The sequence below is a fragment of the Oryctolagus cuniculus genome, chromosome 16, assembly GCF_964237555.1.
Source record: "Oryctolagus cuniculus chromosome 16, mOryCun1.1, whole genome shotgun sequence".
Classification (NCBI taxonomy): domain Eukaryota; kingdom Metazoa; phylum Chordata; class Mammalia; order Lagomorpha; family Leporidae; genus Oryctolagus; species Oryctolagus cuniculus.
Genome location: NC_091447.1, coordinates 68897587 through 68913081, shown reverse-complemented (window position 1 = coordinate 68913081; position 15495 = coordinate 68897587). Strand labels below are relative to the sequence as shown.

The window sequence follows — 15495 nt, the reverse complement described above, 5'->3', positions numbered from 1 at the left end:
TCATAGAATGGCAGATGTCCTAAATAGCACTCTGGCCTCAGAATCAACCCTAAAGGCATTTGGAACCAGCTGAAAAGCCCATGAGAGTATTTCATGCATGGAAAGCCAAGACACTCTGGCAAAAAGATCTCTGTGAGTGAGATCCCAGTGGAAAGAACAGGTCTTCAAAGAAGGAGGTACCTTTCTCTGAAGGGAGGAGAGAGCTTCCAGTTTGATTATGACCTTGTCTAAATAAGATAAGAGTCGGAGAACTCAAAAGGCTTCCATAGCCTTGGAAACTCATGACGGGAGCATAGGGAGATTACTGATGCCATAAACAGGAGTGTCAATTTGTAAAGTCAACAACAGGAGTCACTGTGCACTTACTGCTCATGTAGGATCTCTGTCCTTAATGTGCTGTACATTGTGATTTAATGCTATATCGAATACTAATACAGTATATTTCACTTTGTGTTTCTATGTGGGTGCAAACTGTCGAAATCTTTACTTAATGTATACTGAACTGATCTTCTGTATATAAAGAAAATTGAAAATGAATCTTGATAGGAATGGAAGGGGAGAGAGGGCAGGAAAGGGGAGGGTTGCGGGTGGGAGGGATTCATTGGGTGGTGGAAAGCCAATGTGCACAAGACAATCAATGTGATACACCACATTAACAGACTGCAGAAGAAAAACCATATGATTATCTCAATAGATGCTGAGAAAGCATTTGATAAAATACAACACCCTTTCATGATGACAACCCTAAGCAACCTGGGTTCGGAAGGAACATTCCTCAATACAATCAAAGCAATCTATGAAAAACCCACAGCCAACATCCTATTGAATGGGAAAAGTTGGAAGCATTTCCACTGAGATCGGGTACCAGACAGGGATGCCCACTCTCAGCACTGCTATTCAATAAAGTTCTGGAAGTTTTAGCCAGAGCTATTAGGCAAGAAAAAGAAATTAAATGGATACAAATTGGGAAGGAAGAACTCAAACTGTCCCTCTTGGCAGATGACATGATTCTTTATTTAGTGGACCCAAAGAACTCTACTAAGAGACTGTTGGAACACATAGAAGAGTTTGGCAAAGTAGCAGGCTATAAAATCAATGCACAAAAATCAACAGCCTTTGTATACACAGGCAATGCCACGGCTGAGGAAGAACTGCTAAGATCAATCCCATTCACAATAGCTACAAAAACAATCAAATACCTTGGAATAAACTTAACCAAGGACGTTCAAGATCTCTACGATGAAAATTACAAAACCTTAAAGAAAGAAATAGAAGAGGATACCAAGAAATGGAAAAATCTTCCATGCTCATGGATTGGAAGAATCAATATCATCAAAATGTCCATTCTCCCAAAAGCAATTTATAGATTCAATAAAATACCAATCAAGATACTGAAGACCTTCTGAGATCTGGAAAAATGATGCTGAAATTCATATGGAGGCACAAGAGACCTCGAATAGCTAAAGCAATCTTGTACAACAAAAACAAAGCCGGAGGCATCACAATACCAGATTTCAGGACATACTACAGGGCAGTTGTAATCAAAACAGCATGGTACTGGTACAGAAACAGATGGATTGACCCATGGAACAGAATTGAAACACCAGAAATCCATCCAAACATCTACAGCCAACTTATATTTGATCAAGGATCCAAAACCAATCCCTGGAGTAAGGACAGTCTATTCAATAAATGGTGCTGGGAAAATTGGATTTCCACGTGCAGAGTCATGAAGCAAGACCCCTACCTTTCACCTTATACAAAAATCCACTCAACATGGATTAAAGACTTAAATTTATGACCTGACGCCATCAAATTATTAGAGAGCATTGGAAAAACCCTGCAAGATATAGGTGCCGGCAATGACTTCTTGGAAAACACCCCAGAAGCACAGGCAGTCAAAGCCAAAATTAACATTTGGGATTGCATCAAATTGAGAAGTTTCTGTACTGCAAAAGAAACAGGAGAGTGAAGAGACAACCGACAGAATGGGAAAATATATTTGCAAACTATGCAGCTGATAAAGGGTTGATAACCAGAATCTACAAAGAATTCAAGAAACTCCACAACAAAAAAACAAACAATCCACTTAAGAGATGGGCCAAGGACCTCAATAGACATTTTTCAAAAGAGGAAATCCAAATGGCCAACAGGCACATGAAAAAAATGTTCAAGATCACTAGCAATCAGGGAAATGCAAATCAAAACCACAATGAGGTTTCACCTCACCCCAGTTAGAATGGCTCACATACAGAAATCTACCAACAATAGATGCTGGAGAGGATGTGGGGAAAAAGGGACACTAACCCACTGTTGGTGGGAATGCAAACTGGTCAAGCCACTATGGAAATCAGTCTGGAGATTCCTCAGAAACCTGAAGATAACCCTACCGTTTGACCCAGCCATCCCACTCCTTGGAATTTACCCAAAGGAAATGAAATTGGCAAACAAACAAGCTGTCTTCCCCTTAATGTTTATTGCAGCTCAATTCACAGTAGCTAAAACCTGGAACCAACCTAAATGCCCATCAAAGTAGACTGGATAAAGAAATTATAGGACATGTACTCTATAGAATACTATACAGCAGTCAAAAAAAATGAAACCCGATCATTTGCAACAAGATGGAGTAATTTGGAAAACATCATGCTGAGTGAATTAAGCCAGTCCCAAAAGGACAAATATCATACGTTCTCCCTGATCAGCAACAACTAACTGAGCACCAAAGGGGAAACTTGTCGAAATGAAATGGACACTATGAGAAACAGTGACTTGATCAGCTCTTGTCCTGACGGTTGATGTACAATGTAATACTTTATCCATTTTAGTATTTTTTTTGTTCTAGTACAATTGATTGAACTCTGTAATTAACACAGAATTATTATTAGGTGTTTAAATTTTAACTGAAAAGTGATCCCTGTTAGGAATTTGGAAAACATTATGCTGAGTGAAATAAGCCAATCCCAAAGGAAAAATACCACTTGTTCTCCTTGATAGGTGACAACTGACTGAGCACCAAAAAGGAAACCTGTTAAAGTGAAATGAACACTATGAGAAACGGTGACTTGATCAGCCCTCACTCTGACTGTTGAGGAGCAACTTGATATGTTATCCCTGTTAGTGTTTTTTTTTGTTTCTTCTACTTAATACTTTTGGTTGAATACTGTAATCAATACACAATTCGTCTTAAGTGCTGAAACTTAACTGAAAAGTGATCACTGTTAAATATAAGAGTGGGAATAAGAGAGGGAAGAGATGTGCAATTCGGGACATGCTCAAGCTAACTTACCTCAAACGGTAGAGTTAGAAACATACCAGGGGATTCCAATTCAATCCCATCAAGGTGGCATGTACCAATGCCATCTCACTAGTCCAAGTGATCAATTTCTGTTCACAATTGATCATAATGATAGGACTAAGAACCAAAGGGATCACATAAAGAAGACTAGTGTCTGCAAATACTAGCTGATAGAATCAAAAAGGGAGAGAATGATCCAACATGGGAAGTGAGATACACAGCAGACCCATAGAATGGCAGATGTACTAAACAGCACTCTGGCCTCAGAATCAGCCCTTAAGGCATGCAGATCCGGTTGAAAAGCCCATGAGAGTATTTCAGGCATGGAAAGCTAAGACACTCTGGGGGGAAAAAAACCTAAATGAAATATCTCTGTGAGTGAGATCCCAGTGGAAAGAACAGGTCATCAAAGAAGGAGGTACCTTTCTCTGAAGGGAGGAGAGAACTTCCACTTTGACCATGGCCTTGTCTAAATATGATCAGAGTCGGTGAACTCAAAAGGCTTCCATAGCCTTGGCAATTCATGACAAGAGCCTAGGGTGATTACTGATGCCATAAACAAGAGTGTCAATTTGTAAAGTCAACAACAGGAGTCACTGTGCACTTACTCCTCATGTAGGATCTCTCTCCTTAATGTGCTGTACATTGAGATTTTAATGCTATAACGAGTACTCAAACAGTATTTTTGACTTTATGTTTCTGTGTGGGAGCAAACTCTTGAATTCTTAACGTATGCTAAACTGATCTTCTGTATATAAAGAGAATCGAAAATGGATCTTGATGTGAATGGAAGGGGAAAGGGAGTGGGAAAGGGGAGGGTTGTGGGTAGGAGGGACGTTATGGGGGGGAAGCCATTGTAATCCATCAGCTGTACTTTGGAAATTTATATTCATTAAATAAAAGTTTTTAAAAAAAGTTGCTGTTTGTAGTACTTGACTCTAAGTCAGACATAAAGGGAATAGATGAGGGCCCAGTGCTGTGGCATAGTGACTAAAGCCACCACCTGCAATGCCAGATTGCATACGGGTACCGGTTCCAGTCCCAACTGCTCCACTTCTCATCAGGCTCTCTGATATGACTTGGGAAAGCAGTGGAAGGTAACCTAAGTGCTTGAGCCCCTGCACCCATGTGGGAAACCTGGAAGAAGCTACTGGCTCCTCGCTTTGGATCAGCACATCGCCAGCAGCTGTGGCCATCTGGGGAGTGGACCAGTGGTTGGATGACCTCTCTCTCTTGCCTCTGCCTCTCTGTAACTCTGCCTTTCAAATAAAACAACACACACACAAAACCAAAGGGAATAGATGAGTGTCCCAGAGGCTAATGGACAGAGATTGGTCAGCATTACAAAATGTTGCCTATAACAAGTGACTATAGAATTCCTAAGTTTTGTAACAGTAAGCTTGTTTTTCTCAATTCTTCACCTCAAGAACTGAAAATTCAGAGAGAATTGAGATGCTGCTCATTGTCTATTTCACATGCCTTCTCTTCTTAAATTGTTCAGCTGATGTGTCAACAACATGGAACCAGGAAATCAAACAAGTATTTTAGGATTTTTACTCCTGGGCTTTTCTCAAGACTCAAAGCACCAACCTCTGCTATTTGGTTTGTTCCTGCTCATGCTTGTGGTCATGGTGCTTGGAAACCTGCTCATCATCCTGGCCATCGGGTCCCATGCCCGCCTCCACACGCCCATGTACTTCTTCCTCTCCAACCTGTCCTTGGCTGACATCTGTTTCATCTCTACAACCATCCCAAAGATGCTGCAGAACATCAAGACTCAGAGCTATTCCATCACCTTCACAGGCTGCATCACTCAAATGTACTTCTTCATGGTTTTTGGGGGCATGGACACACTTCTCCTCACCTGGATGGCCTACGATCGCTTTGTGGCCATCTGCCACCCCTTGCACTACCCAGTCATCATGAATCCCCGTTTCTGTGGCCTGCTGGTTCTTGTATCCTGGTGCATCAGTCTGTCATATGCCCTGATCCAGAGCCTGTTGATGCTGAGGCTGTCCTTCTGCACCAGGTGGGTAGTTGCACACTTTTACTGTGGGCTTGCTCAGGTCCTGGTACTTGCCTGCTCTGACACGTTCATCAGTTACACCCTGCTCTACGTGGTGACTGCTCTTCTTGGCTTTGTTCCCCTCTCAGGGATCCTTTTCTCTTATAAGTGAATTGTCTCCTCCATTCTGAAAATTCCGTCAACTGGTGGAAGATACAAAGCATTCTTCACGTGTGGGTCTCATCTAACTGTGGTTTCTCTGTTCTACGGGACAGGCCTTGGGGTGTATCTCATTTCTGATGCCTCGTCTTCTTCCTGGAAGGGCATGGTGGCCTCGGTGATGTATATAAACTGTTGGGAGGAAATGGCTTAAAGTCTAAATGAACTTAATTATCTTATAACCGCACAGGAAATATTTAGGTGTTACTGTCATTGGTTCTATTTTACTGAAACAAATTATGAGTGACTAAATGACAAAAATCCCCGAATATGGGTGAAATGGTCATTTTTCAATTCAGTTGTTGTTTAAAGCTATTATCTATGTTGCTACTAAACTAGATTCTTTTTGCTTTTTACTTAAGCTTCATATTCAATGAAGTAGTAAGCCAGTGTACTGTAATGTAAATTTAAAATATGTCATCTCAAAAACTAAAAAACAAAGGTAAAAGGAAGAATGGTAGGAAGGAGGGAGAAAGGGAGGGAGAGAGGAGGGGAATTTCATTATGTTCTTAGACTTACATCTACAAATCATATTGAATCTGTTAAAATTAATTAAAATTAAAATGAACATAATAAAAGACCTTTGAAGTCTTCCCATGACCCACTTCACCTCCCTCCACTTTCTCACCTTCCAATATACCCATGAGCATAGGCTCATAAGATGACATATTCCATTTAGATGACACCTCATGGTTCTGTTTATTCAACAAGAAATTCTCATCTGCTTTAGGATAGAGGCCCTCGGGAGATCTGACCACAGGAGAGCTTTAGGCTAAGGAGAAAATGCTTCTGAAGGACCTTCCCAAGAATTAGGAAACTTCAGGGTTACAGATTCTGGCCTCAATGAAGGGGAATTTCCACAGAGCCTCCAGGAAGTAATGGAGAACTCTGGCTACAGCCAGAGACTTCTTTCTTCTTCTTGATTAGGCCTTTCTGCAAGGTCACCAGGTTATAAGCTTGGAGCTCTTAGCCTTGGCCAAGCCAGTGATGTCTCTGAGGGCCTCCCAGTCACTTCAGAGTCCTCATCTGGACCCAGATTCAGTTCCCAAGTTTTCTGTCTAGCATCCACAAACATCATTCAACACAGTGATGCTGGGGCCAGTATTGTAGCACAGCAGGTTAAATCACCACCTCAATGCTAGCATCTCATGTGATAGCAGGTTCCTGTCCTTGCTGCCCACTTCTGGTCCAGCTCTGTGCAAATGTACCTGAGAAGGCAGTGGGTGATGACCCAAGTGCCTGGGCTCCTGCCATCATTGTAGAGACCTGGATGGAATTCCAGGCTCCTGGCTTTGACCTGGCCCAGCTCTAGCAGTTGTGGCCTTTTGGGGAGTGAACCAGAAGATGGATGATCCCTGTCCGTGTCTCTGCCTCTCTGTAACTCTGCCTTTCAAATAAATAAAATAAAATTTTTCAGAAAAAATGAAAAATAGAAAATACCTCCTAAGTGCTAGTTATTGTTTAATGATTCAGATAGCACCATGCACTAATGCCATCTATGGGATCAGTGATAATGTATGATTTTGTGTATTTGGTCCAGATATACTTATTAAAATTTAAAGTACGCCAGGCCATGGTTAGCATCAACATTGGACAAGAATTTTAAAAGGTAGCCCACGTTTTTGAGTATGCATCTAGTTTCATAAAGACACAAAATCAGAAAAAAGGTGAAAATTTATGAATATGAATGGAGCATAAAAAACTTTCTCATTATGAACATTGCATTTAATATATTTTTAAAGATTTATTTATTTGGAAAGTAGAATTTTAGAGAGTCAGAAGCAGAGAGAGAGACAGAGAGAGAGAGAGTTAGGTCTTCCATCTGCAGGTTAACTCCCCAGAAGACTGCAATGGCTGGAGCTGCACTGATCTGCAGCCAGGAGCCAGGTGCTTCTTCCGGGTCCTCCGCACAGGTGCAGGGGCCCAAGGACCTGGGCCATCTTCAACTATTTCCAAAGACACAGCAGAGAGCTGGATTAGGAGTGGAGCAGCGAGGACTCGAAACAGCACCCATATGGACGCCGGCACTGCAGGCTTTCGCTTTACCCGCTATGCCATAGCAGTGGCCCCTGAATTTTATAAAGTCCAGATAATGCACCCCCAGCAATCAATAGAAATGATCAATATGTTATATTTGGGAATTTTTTGCATAGTATTTGAATAAAACAGGACTGAAAGTTATTTTCCTCTGATTAGGATGAAAGGTGGAGTTATGCTGTTTATATTTTGTCTTAAACATTTTACTGCAATCATGAACTTATCACACATATTCCTGTTCTTCTAACACTTTTTAGCTGAGTGTCTCTAAAGTTAACCATATACAGGAAAGAAAATGAGTGATGAAACAATGCTAAGAAGGTTGGGTTTGTTGCCACTGAGAAATATTGCTGAAATGTATGGATCTCAAAAATAGAAACCTTACTTGTAAATTGCTCTAATCCAAAATATAGACACAGGGCTGGGTACTGGATGCTTATTTCCTTTTCTTTTTATTGTGGAACTTGCATTATGAATATATTGCTCTGCTGACAGTCTCCTATGAGTCCCTCTTGAGCTCTCTACTTCTCTTCATTCTTTCCCTTTGGTTCCTTTGATTTTGTAATTCCAGAGGCTCAGTCCTTATGCTGACTGATGTTTCCTCTCTCATAGAGTGCTCCTGAGCACTATAATGAACACTCCACATACCCATCGTGTTATTTATCACTAATTCTCCATTTGCTTTAAAAAAAAGATTTATTTGAAAGGCAGAATTACAGAGATAGGAGAGCAAGAGAGAGAGAGAAGGAGAAGGAGAGTGAGAGAGACATCTTCCATCTGCTGGTTCATTCCCCAAATGGCCACAATGGCCAGTGTTGGACCAGGCCTAAGCCAGGAGCTAGGATCCTCATCCAGGTGTCCCATGTGGGTGGAAGGAACCCAACTACTAGGGCCACCTTCTGTTGCTTTCCCAGGCACATTAGCAGGGAGCTGAATGGGGAATGGAGTATCCAGGACTTGAACTGGCCCCTATATGGATTCCAGTGTTGCAGGTGGCGGCTTAACTTGTTATGCCACAATGCCAGCGCCTCTGTTTGTTTTTTATATCTCTTTATTGTTATTCACATTCTGCTCATGCGTTGCTTTCCTGAATCCTTTCAGTCATTATCTGTGTCCTCTTTTAGCTTACTGACCATCTTTAAGATACACAAATTTGTCATCAGACCATCAATATCTCCATTTCTTTAAGGCAGAGTGAGTAGTTTTTATGGGCATTTAATTTCTTCCTTTGAATGGGCCATATTTATTTGTTTCTATGCATTCCCTATGTTCTCTGTTGAGATTTGAATATTGAAAAAAAAGGCTTCTCCCAGTCTTTATGGATTGGTGTCATAAAGGGAAAGACATTCACCAATACACCTGCTAGAGATTGTGGTGGACAGCCTAAGGTTTTCTGGGGAGCATCTTCTCTGGGCTTGTGTGTGTGTGATTTTGTAGATGGAGGAGTTTGACTTTGTTCTCAAGGACTCATCATCTCTTGCTCCCATTGGTGATCTTCTGTGGTCCTGCAGTTTCTGTAACAAGATGTACTGCCACTGTTCTTAGGGGCCCCTGATATGACATTGCATTGCCATCACTTTAGCTTCTTAAGTCCGGAGAGCCATGAACCAGCTCCTCAGGAAGCTCCTGACAAGACAGAACTGCGGATGAACATGGCACCTTCTCCTTATCTCAAAGAGAAAACCAGGGACTTGGGAAGTAATTCTTCTTCTGCCCCGTGGTTCCTGGTATAGAGGGCCATGGTAGGTAAATGCAACACATGCTCTTATCTGTTGACGCAGCTCTCCTTGGCTTTGTGCTCCTTGGGGAGGTGCAATCTCTTAATTGGTTCATGGAGTTTTCACAAAGGCAATTTGGTCCATAGACTTTGTGAAGGCATGGGTTTGTGAGGGAAATGAAGATCCGGGTCTTCTTCTTCCACCTTCTTCACAGATATCACTATGGCCCAAAATATATTTCATTAAAGACTTACTGAGCTGATAACACTCACTAGACATCAAATGAAAATACAGTCAGGAGTGAAATGATGAGCAAAACTCTGAAGGAACTGGCGACATTTGTTGACCTTCTACACAGAATGATTGTATCTGATAGAGAATCATTAGAGAGTTTCTGCTGGTAGAAAGGCAATGAGTCACTCCTTGGATTACATGACCATGGATACACCATGGAGCACTATGGTGGAATCTAAATATACACACAATACAGAGATGGATCTCTCATCTGACAGTTGTCTGAGTGGGAAATTTGGTGGACAGTGTGATGGTTTTATAATATTCTGGGAAGAGGAGGGATATATTCTTTTGGTACTTACAGACCAACATCAAGAGTACTGTTTATGCCTGAAGTGCCCAACAAACAAGAAATATCAGCCCATGCCTTCAGACTTTCAGATGCTGGTTCCAGGGACAGACATTCTGCACAGCAGTAAAGATGTCACTGGGGATGCATGTGCTCCATATTTGAGTGCCTGGATTTGAGTCGTGTTAATGTGCACCCTGAGAGATGGCAGATGATGGCTCAGTAATTTGGTCCCTACCACCTACAAGGGAGATCCTGGTTGAATTGCAGCTCCTGACTTCATCCTGATGCAGCATTTGCTCTGTGGGCATATGAGGAGTGAATCAATGATGCAATATCTCTGTCTGTTTCTCTGTCTTTGCATGTTTCTGTCATTCAAATAAAAATAAATGAAAAAATTATAAAAAATACCATGCTGGTACTAGTACAGTAAATTGTCCCTGTGTCGTCTCCTCTAGAGTCATCGAGATGGAGAACCCTATGACTGGTTGTCGAAGACAACCTCCACTCTTACTGCTCACTAGGCATCAAAGTGTAATGGACCCTCACTCTCCTGTAATGCCCCACAGCAAGGAAGTTCAGCCCAGCGGGTTCTGTGGGACACAGTGGATACAAGAGGGACTGTTGGATGAATTATTTCCTCACATGCAGGACCAACAGGGTAGTGGGGACAAGTAGATTTACCATCCCCAAACTGAGAAGTGTCAGCCCAAAGGCATGAATTTTATTATCTTGGTTCATGGGGGAATTGAGAACCACCAGAAGAAATTCTGCTTTCCTTCCACCCTGGTACTCTCCAGAGTCAGCACATTTCCACAGCTATGTGCCCCACTACAAGGACAACTGAAGACAAGTTTGCATACAAGGGGGGGGGTCTTTTAAATTTCATGGAAAATGTATATTATGAAGTATTCTTTTATTTCTACTTTTGTATAACTTTTTGAAGTATCCTCTTTGCTGCTCCTACTAAGTTTAAGTATAATGTACGAATTAAATATGTAAAAAACAATAGTTTTGTACTACAACAATGTAATTCCATAAGAGACATGACTTCAAAATAAATACTCATTCAAATTAGCAAAAAGCCAAGGTACCAAGTGATGACACAGCAACCTAAGTGAGTGCTTAGCAAGTGAAATGGGAAGCAGACTTATGAGACTAGTGCTGAGAAACAGGAAATCATATTCTTTGCATGGAAAATCTAATTTTCCCTAGATTTTATGATTAATCCAAAGGATTGGTAGACATAAAAATCACACACTGTTTTGTGAAATTGAGAGACAGAATTCTGAAATTTATGTAAATATCTTGCAACTTGGATGCAAAGGAAAACAGGTGGGCTTCTTTGTGTCATTCTCCCGGTACACTTACTTTTCCCTAATCAACTTCTATTAATATCAGCAAGTCCTCAGAGACTGGGACAACATGGACCCACTGGCTAATGAGAAGCTCTGTGCACTGATACCCAGGGTCTTCCAAGTTTCTTCCAGCACCTTTCCCCAAGGTTGTCCAGCACATTTAGACCTTGACTTTGCCAGTGGAATTCCAGTAGCTCCATACAGTGATCCGTACCATTGTGAGCATCTGTATCCAGAGGACATGGCCTGAGTCTGTCTCCTTTCCAGTCCTTAGTGAAAAATGTGAATCTCCACTGCACTCCAGGCAGAAGAGGAGCAGAGGAGCCGTCACCACTTAGCATGCTTCAGCCGAGATGCAGCACAGCTCATTAAGTGCTGAGGGAGAAGTAACAGGATCTGGGAATGTCAGAAACATTGCTTTCTCATCACCAGGATGAAAATGACTGCTGTGATAGACAGATGGGAAGGAACCAGGCAAAATTTCAGCTCAGAAATTTGTGAAGTTTATGTTCTTGGTTCTCAGAGGGGTTCAAGGCTCTCATTCAGAGTTTTTCTACGGAATGAGTGATTCTTCTTCCCACTGGCATCTCCTTCACTTAGTAGCACATGAGTCTGTATAAACTATCCCTGAACACTCAAACAAGTTCATGACGGTGATGGGAAGGGTGCCAGTAACTAAAGCATCATGAAACTTTAATGAAAACTTTATAACTGCCAGTGTCTGAACTCAACATCCTGAGTTACTTGTTTCATGTCATTACATAATCTCCCAAGTTGTGCTGCGCGCACTTTTATTCTAAAGAAGAAGAGAGGATCTCAGCACTTTTGTTTGACTTGAGTCAGGGGTTGTCAGGTAGAAGAAGAAGGAGCCAATTCTGGATCAGGTGGGCTGATTTCAGACAAGGAATGTAACCCATATTCCCCTCTGATGACTCAAGCAGTCATTTCACTTTTCTGTCCCTTCAAAGAAGAGACCGCCTGTTAATTTTACTCTTTCTTCAGGGTTTCTTTGTAGATTATGGCAGGCAGCAGCCAATGACATGTGACTTAATTCAAAGACAAAGATCACAGGCGGAGCAGGCACAGGGTCATTCAGGGAAGATTTCTCTCCAGTGATTTCACTTTGGCTTTCTTTTTTTTTAACTTTTATTTAATGAATATAAATTTCCAAAGTACGATTTATGGATTACAATGGCTTCCCCCCCATACCGTCCCTCCCACCCACAACCTCCCCTTTCCCACTCCCTCTCCCCTTCCATTCACATCAAGATTCATTTTTGATTATCTTAATATACAGAAGATCAGCTTAGTATACATTAAGGATTTCAACAATTTGCTCCCACACAGAAAAATAAAGTGAAAAATAATAGATGATTTTTTTTTAAATGATGATGAAATCAGATCAGACCTATTGTCATGTTTAATCCCAGTGAGAGTCAAGTTGGGAGTTGATAATTTTTTTTTTTTTTTTTTTTTTTACAGAGGATCAGTTTACTCTTTCTTTGGTGTTTCTTTGTAGACTATGGCAGGCAGCAGCCAATGACATGTGACTGAATTCAAAGGCAAAGATCACAGGTGGAGCAGGCACAGGGTCATTCAGGGAAGATTTCTCTCCAGTGATTTCACTTTGGCTTTCAACTTCCTCTACTTCTCTTATAATCATCCTACTTAATCTCAAAAAGCGACATTAAGATGAGGTGTGAGGTTTTATTTCTACTGTAGAAACTGAAAGAGATTAACAATGGATCTCAGAGGTACCTAATGTTTTAACCTCTGGAACTCTGCTTAACACATTCTGATGACTGGGAGACAGTGGAGACCTTTAATCGTCAGATCCACAGACCATGTAATTTTGATTTTGAATACTGTCCAATCTGCTGATTATTCCTGTGTTGTAGAGGATGTTTTCAGGATCTTTGACATGGGGCATTGTCATCTGAGCTGATACTTCATTGAGCAATGAACTGAGAATGGAAGCTTCCTATGTGATCTATATGCAATAGATGAATCAAAAGGGAGAAAAATTTTAGGTATGCTTGTTACTATATTAAGGTTGATAATCATATCATTCACTAAAATATAACCTGCTTGATACTGTGCCTTCCTATTTCTGTACCAGGATTTGTTGCTCTTGTCCTTGTTTGAGAACTTCAAAACATTCATGGAGAAATGGAATGAAATATTTGAATTCATTTTGGCCCAAACCTGCTTTTTAAATCCATGCACAAGTTTTTCATAATACACATTTTCCACATATTATCAAAAATTTTATATCCAAAACTATTTTTGCATTAAACTGAACTCAAAATTTAATTTTCATTCTGACAAAACATTGTACAGTGTAAGTATATCCTCACAAATGCAACATATAGAGGAAGGCCTTGCCTGGCTCATAATCATTGGGTGTAACTGTGTGGCTTCAATACACTTGGTGCTTTCTTGTCATTACCTTCACCCCTTTCAGGAATGTAAAATAGAAATAGAACCTCAGAATACTACGTGTTTTTGTTTCTGTGAAGGACACATGCAATTTAAGTTAATAGAATCTGTAGCATGACCATTGTTTATGAGTATTGAAAAATTAAGGCGGAGATAGTCTGATCTATAATAAAAGGAAAATGCAGAGAGGGAAGGGAGGAGGGAGACATTTTTGCCCGAGGTGTGACTCCTGTTAGAGTTGTCATCATTGCAGCCTCAGCTGACCTTTGAGGATGGCATCCATCAACAAAGCTGGTATTTCTGTAAAGACAGAATCTGTATTTAGAAGAAGCACAACAGTGATGTGTTTTAGTTCTAACTTCCCCTCGGTGCTAACCTGTCACAGATATGGGTGTATTCTTCCTATGTCTAGTGGACAACACAATTACAAAGAGGTGGAGAGATTTATACTTGTTATTGAGTGTTGTAGGTGACTAACACAGAACTAAAACGCTGATTTTTCTGCTCACTTCCTAGGGCCATGTATTCTCCACTTGAACCAAGTGGAATTATTATTCCCCTCACAAGATGAAATTTCTTAGTGAGTTTTCATGGAAGGATTACTATTAGACATACACAGGGAAATATTTGATGGTCTATCATAAGGGGAAATAGTTAATAATGATTGATATTGTATTGGAACAGCAGATGCAGCTGATTATTAGTAAGAATGAAATTTCATCAAGTTTTGCAACTCAAAGAATTGCACACACACATAGTTTTTATAAATATTCCTATGTGTGGTATGGAGAGAAGCACAGACATTTTGGAATCATGGTCATACTAACAGATAGATTAAATGTTGACTTCTGAAGTGAGGATCAGACAAAGTGTTTGAAGGAGATCAATGTACTTCACAGAGAAAATAAAACGGAACATCAATTCACACTAGTATATTTCAGGAGCAGTAGGTATAACACACTACTCCAATGAGCCCCAAAAACTTCACAGGTAAGTTTTAAAGAAAACTATTTAAGGATCCCTAAATCAGTACTGGCACAAGAAGCTTATATTTTGCTGCAGTGAATGAAGCCTCAAGTGGGGAAGCTTGCATCCTGTGTCACAGGACCTGGTTCAGGTCTTGACCACTCCACTTCTTATCCAATTCCTGCTCATGTGCACATTAGAGGCAGCCCAGATTCAGATAAAATGAAAAATGAATAAGAAAATAGTAAAATACTTACAGAAGCTTCTTTCCCACAGACTTATAACATGAACAATTATTGTTCCACATTTACAGATGAGGAAACTTCTCAAGTGCATTTACATTCTTTCCTAGAATTCTTTGTCATACAATTCTTTTCTTGATTCAATCACAGTATGAACTATTAATATAATAAAGTGGAGTTGCCTTGAGGCAGCCAGAATTAGAGAATTGCAACCAATGAATCAAGAAGGTATAACATGAAAATATTTGAATTACGCACAGGAAGTTTGGGACTCCAATGGCCTTGGCCTTCCCTGATACCAAATATCTCAACTTAAATAAGGGCACTTATGATCATAAAAACTATTAAGCAGTCTTACCAGGTCTCTATAGAAAAGAGAGGACAAATGGAAACAATATTTAAGAAAGATAGAGCTCTTCCATAGCAGATCATACAGGGTAGATGAGAGCATGAGAGCAAAGGGGATAGATAAAAACATGAATAAAATTTTAAAAATTAAGGTATTTCTAAATAGTTCATTATTTCTACATACTGGATAGGTAAGAATACACTAATACAACATTTGTGGTCCGTGGTTTCATACGGTCATGTACATTTAGTTAAAGCATACTTATGAATGTCTGCCATCCACTG

General features: G+C 40.5%; 1 protein-coding gene and 1 long non-coding RNA gene across 3 annotated transcripts in view; one reads left to right on the top strand and one right to left on the bottom strand.

The window, feature by feature from the left end:
* Positions 1-4151: 4151 nt before the first annotated feature.
* Positions 4152-12331, top strand: LOC127488539 (olfactory receptor 7C2-like). Its single transcript, XM_070059229.1, has one exon. The coding sequence runs from the start codon at positions 4813-4815 to the stop codon at positions 5470-5472; it is 660 nt and encodes a 219-aa protein (XP_069915330.1). The 5' UTR covers positions 4152-4812; the 3' UTR covers positions 5473-12331.
* Positions 12332-13745: 1414 nt separating this feature from the next.
* LOC138845732 (uncharacterized) overlaps positions 13746-15495 on the bottom strand; it is a 30817-nt gene continuing 29067 nt past the window's right edge. For both annotated transcript variants that reach the window (XR_011382914.1, XR_011382913.1), the window contains exon 3: positions 13746-13954. This is a non-coding gene — a long non-coding RNA (uncharacterized lncRNA). The remainder of the gene's footprint in view (positions 13955-15495) is intronic.

Excerpts from the sequence above, each read along its gene's own strand:
- LOC127488539 (XM_070059229.1), top strand. The coding sequence starts at position 4,813 with ATGGAACCAGGAAATCAAACAAGTATTTTAGGATTTTTACTCCTGGGC.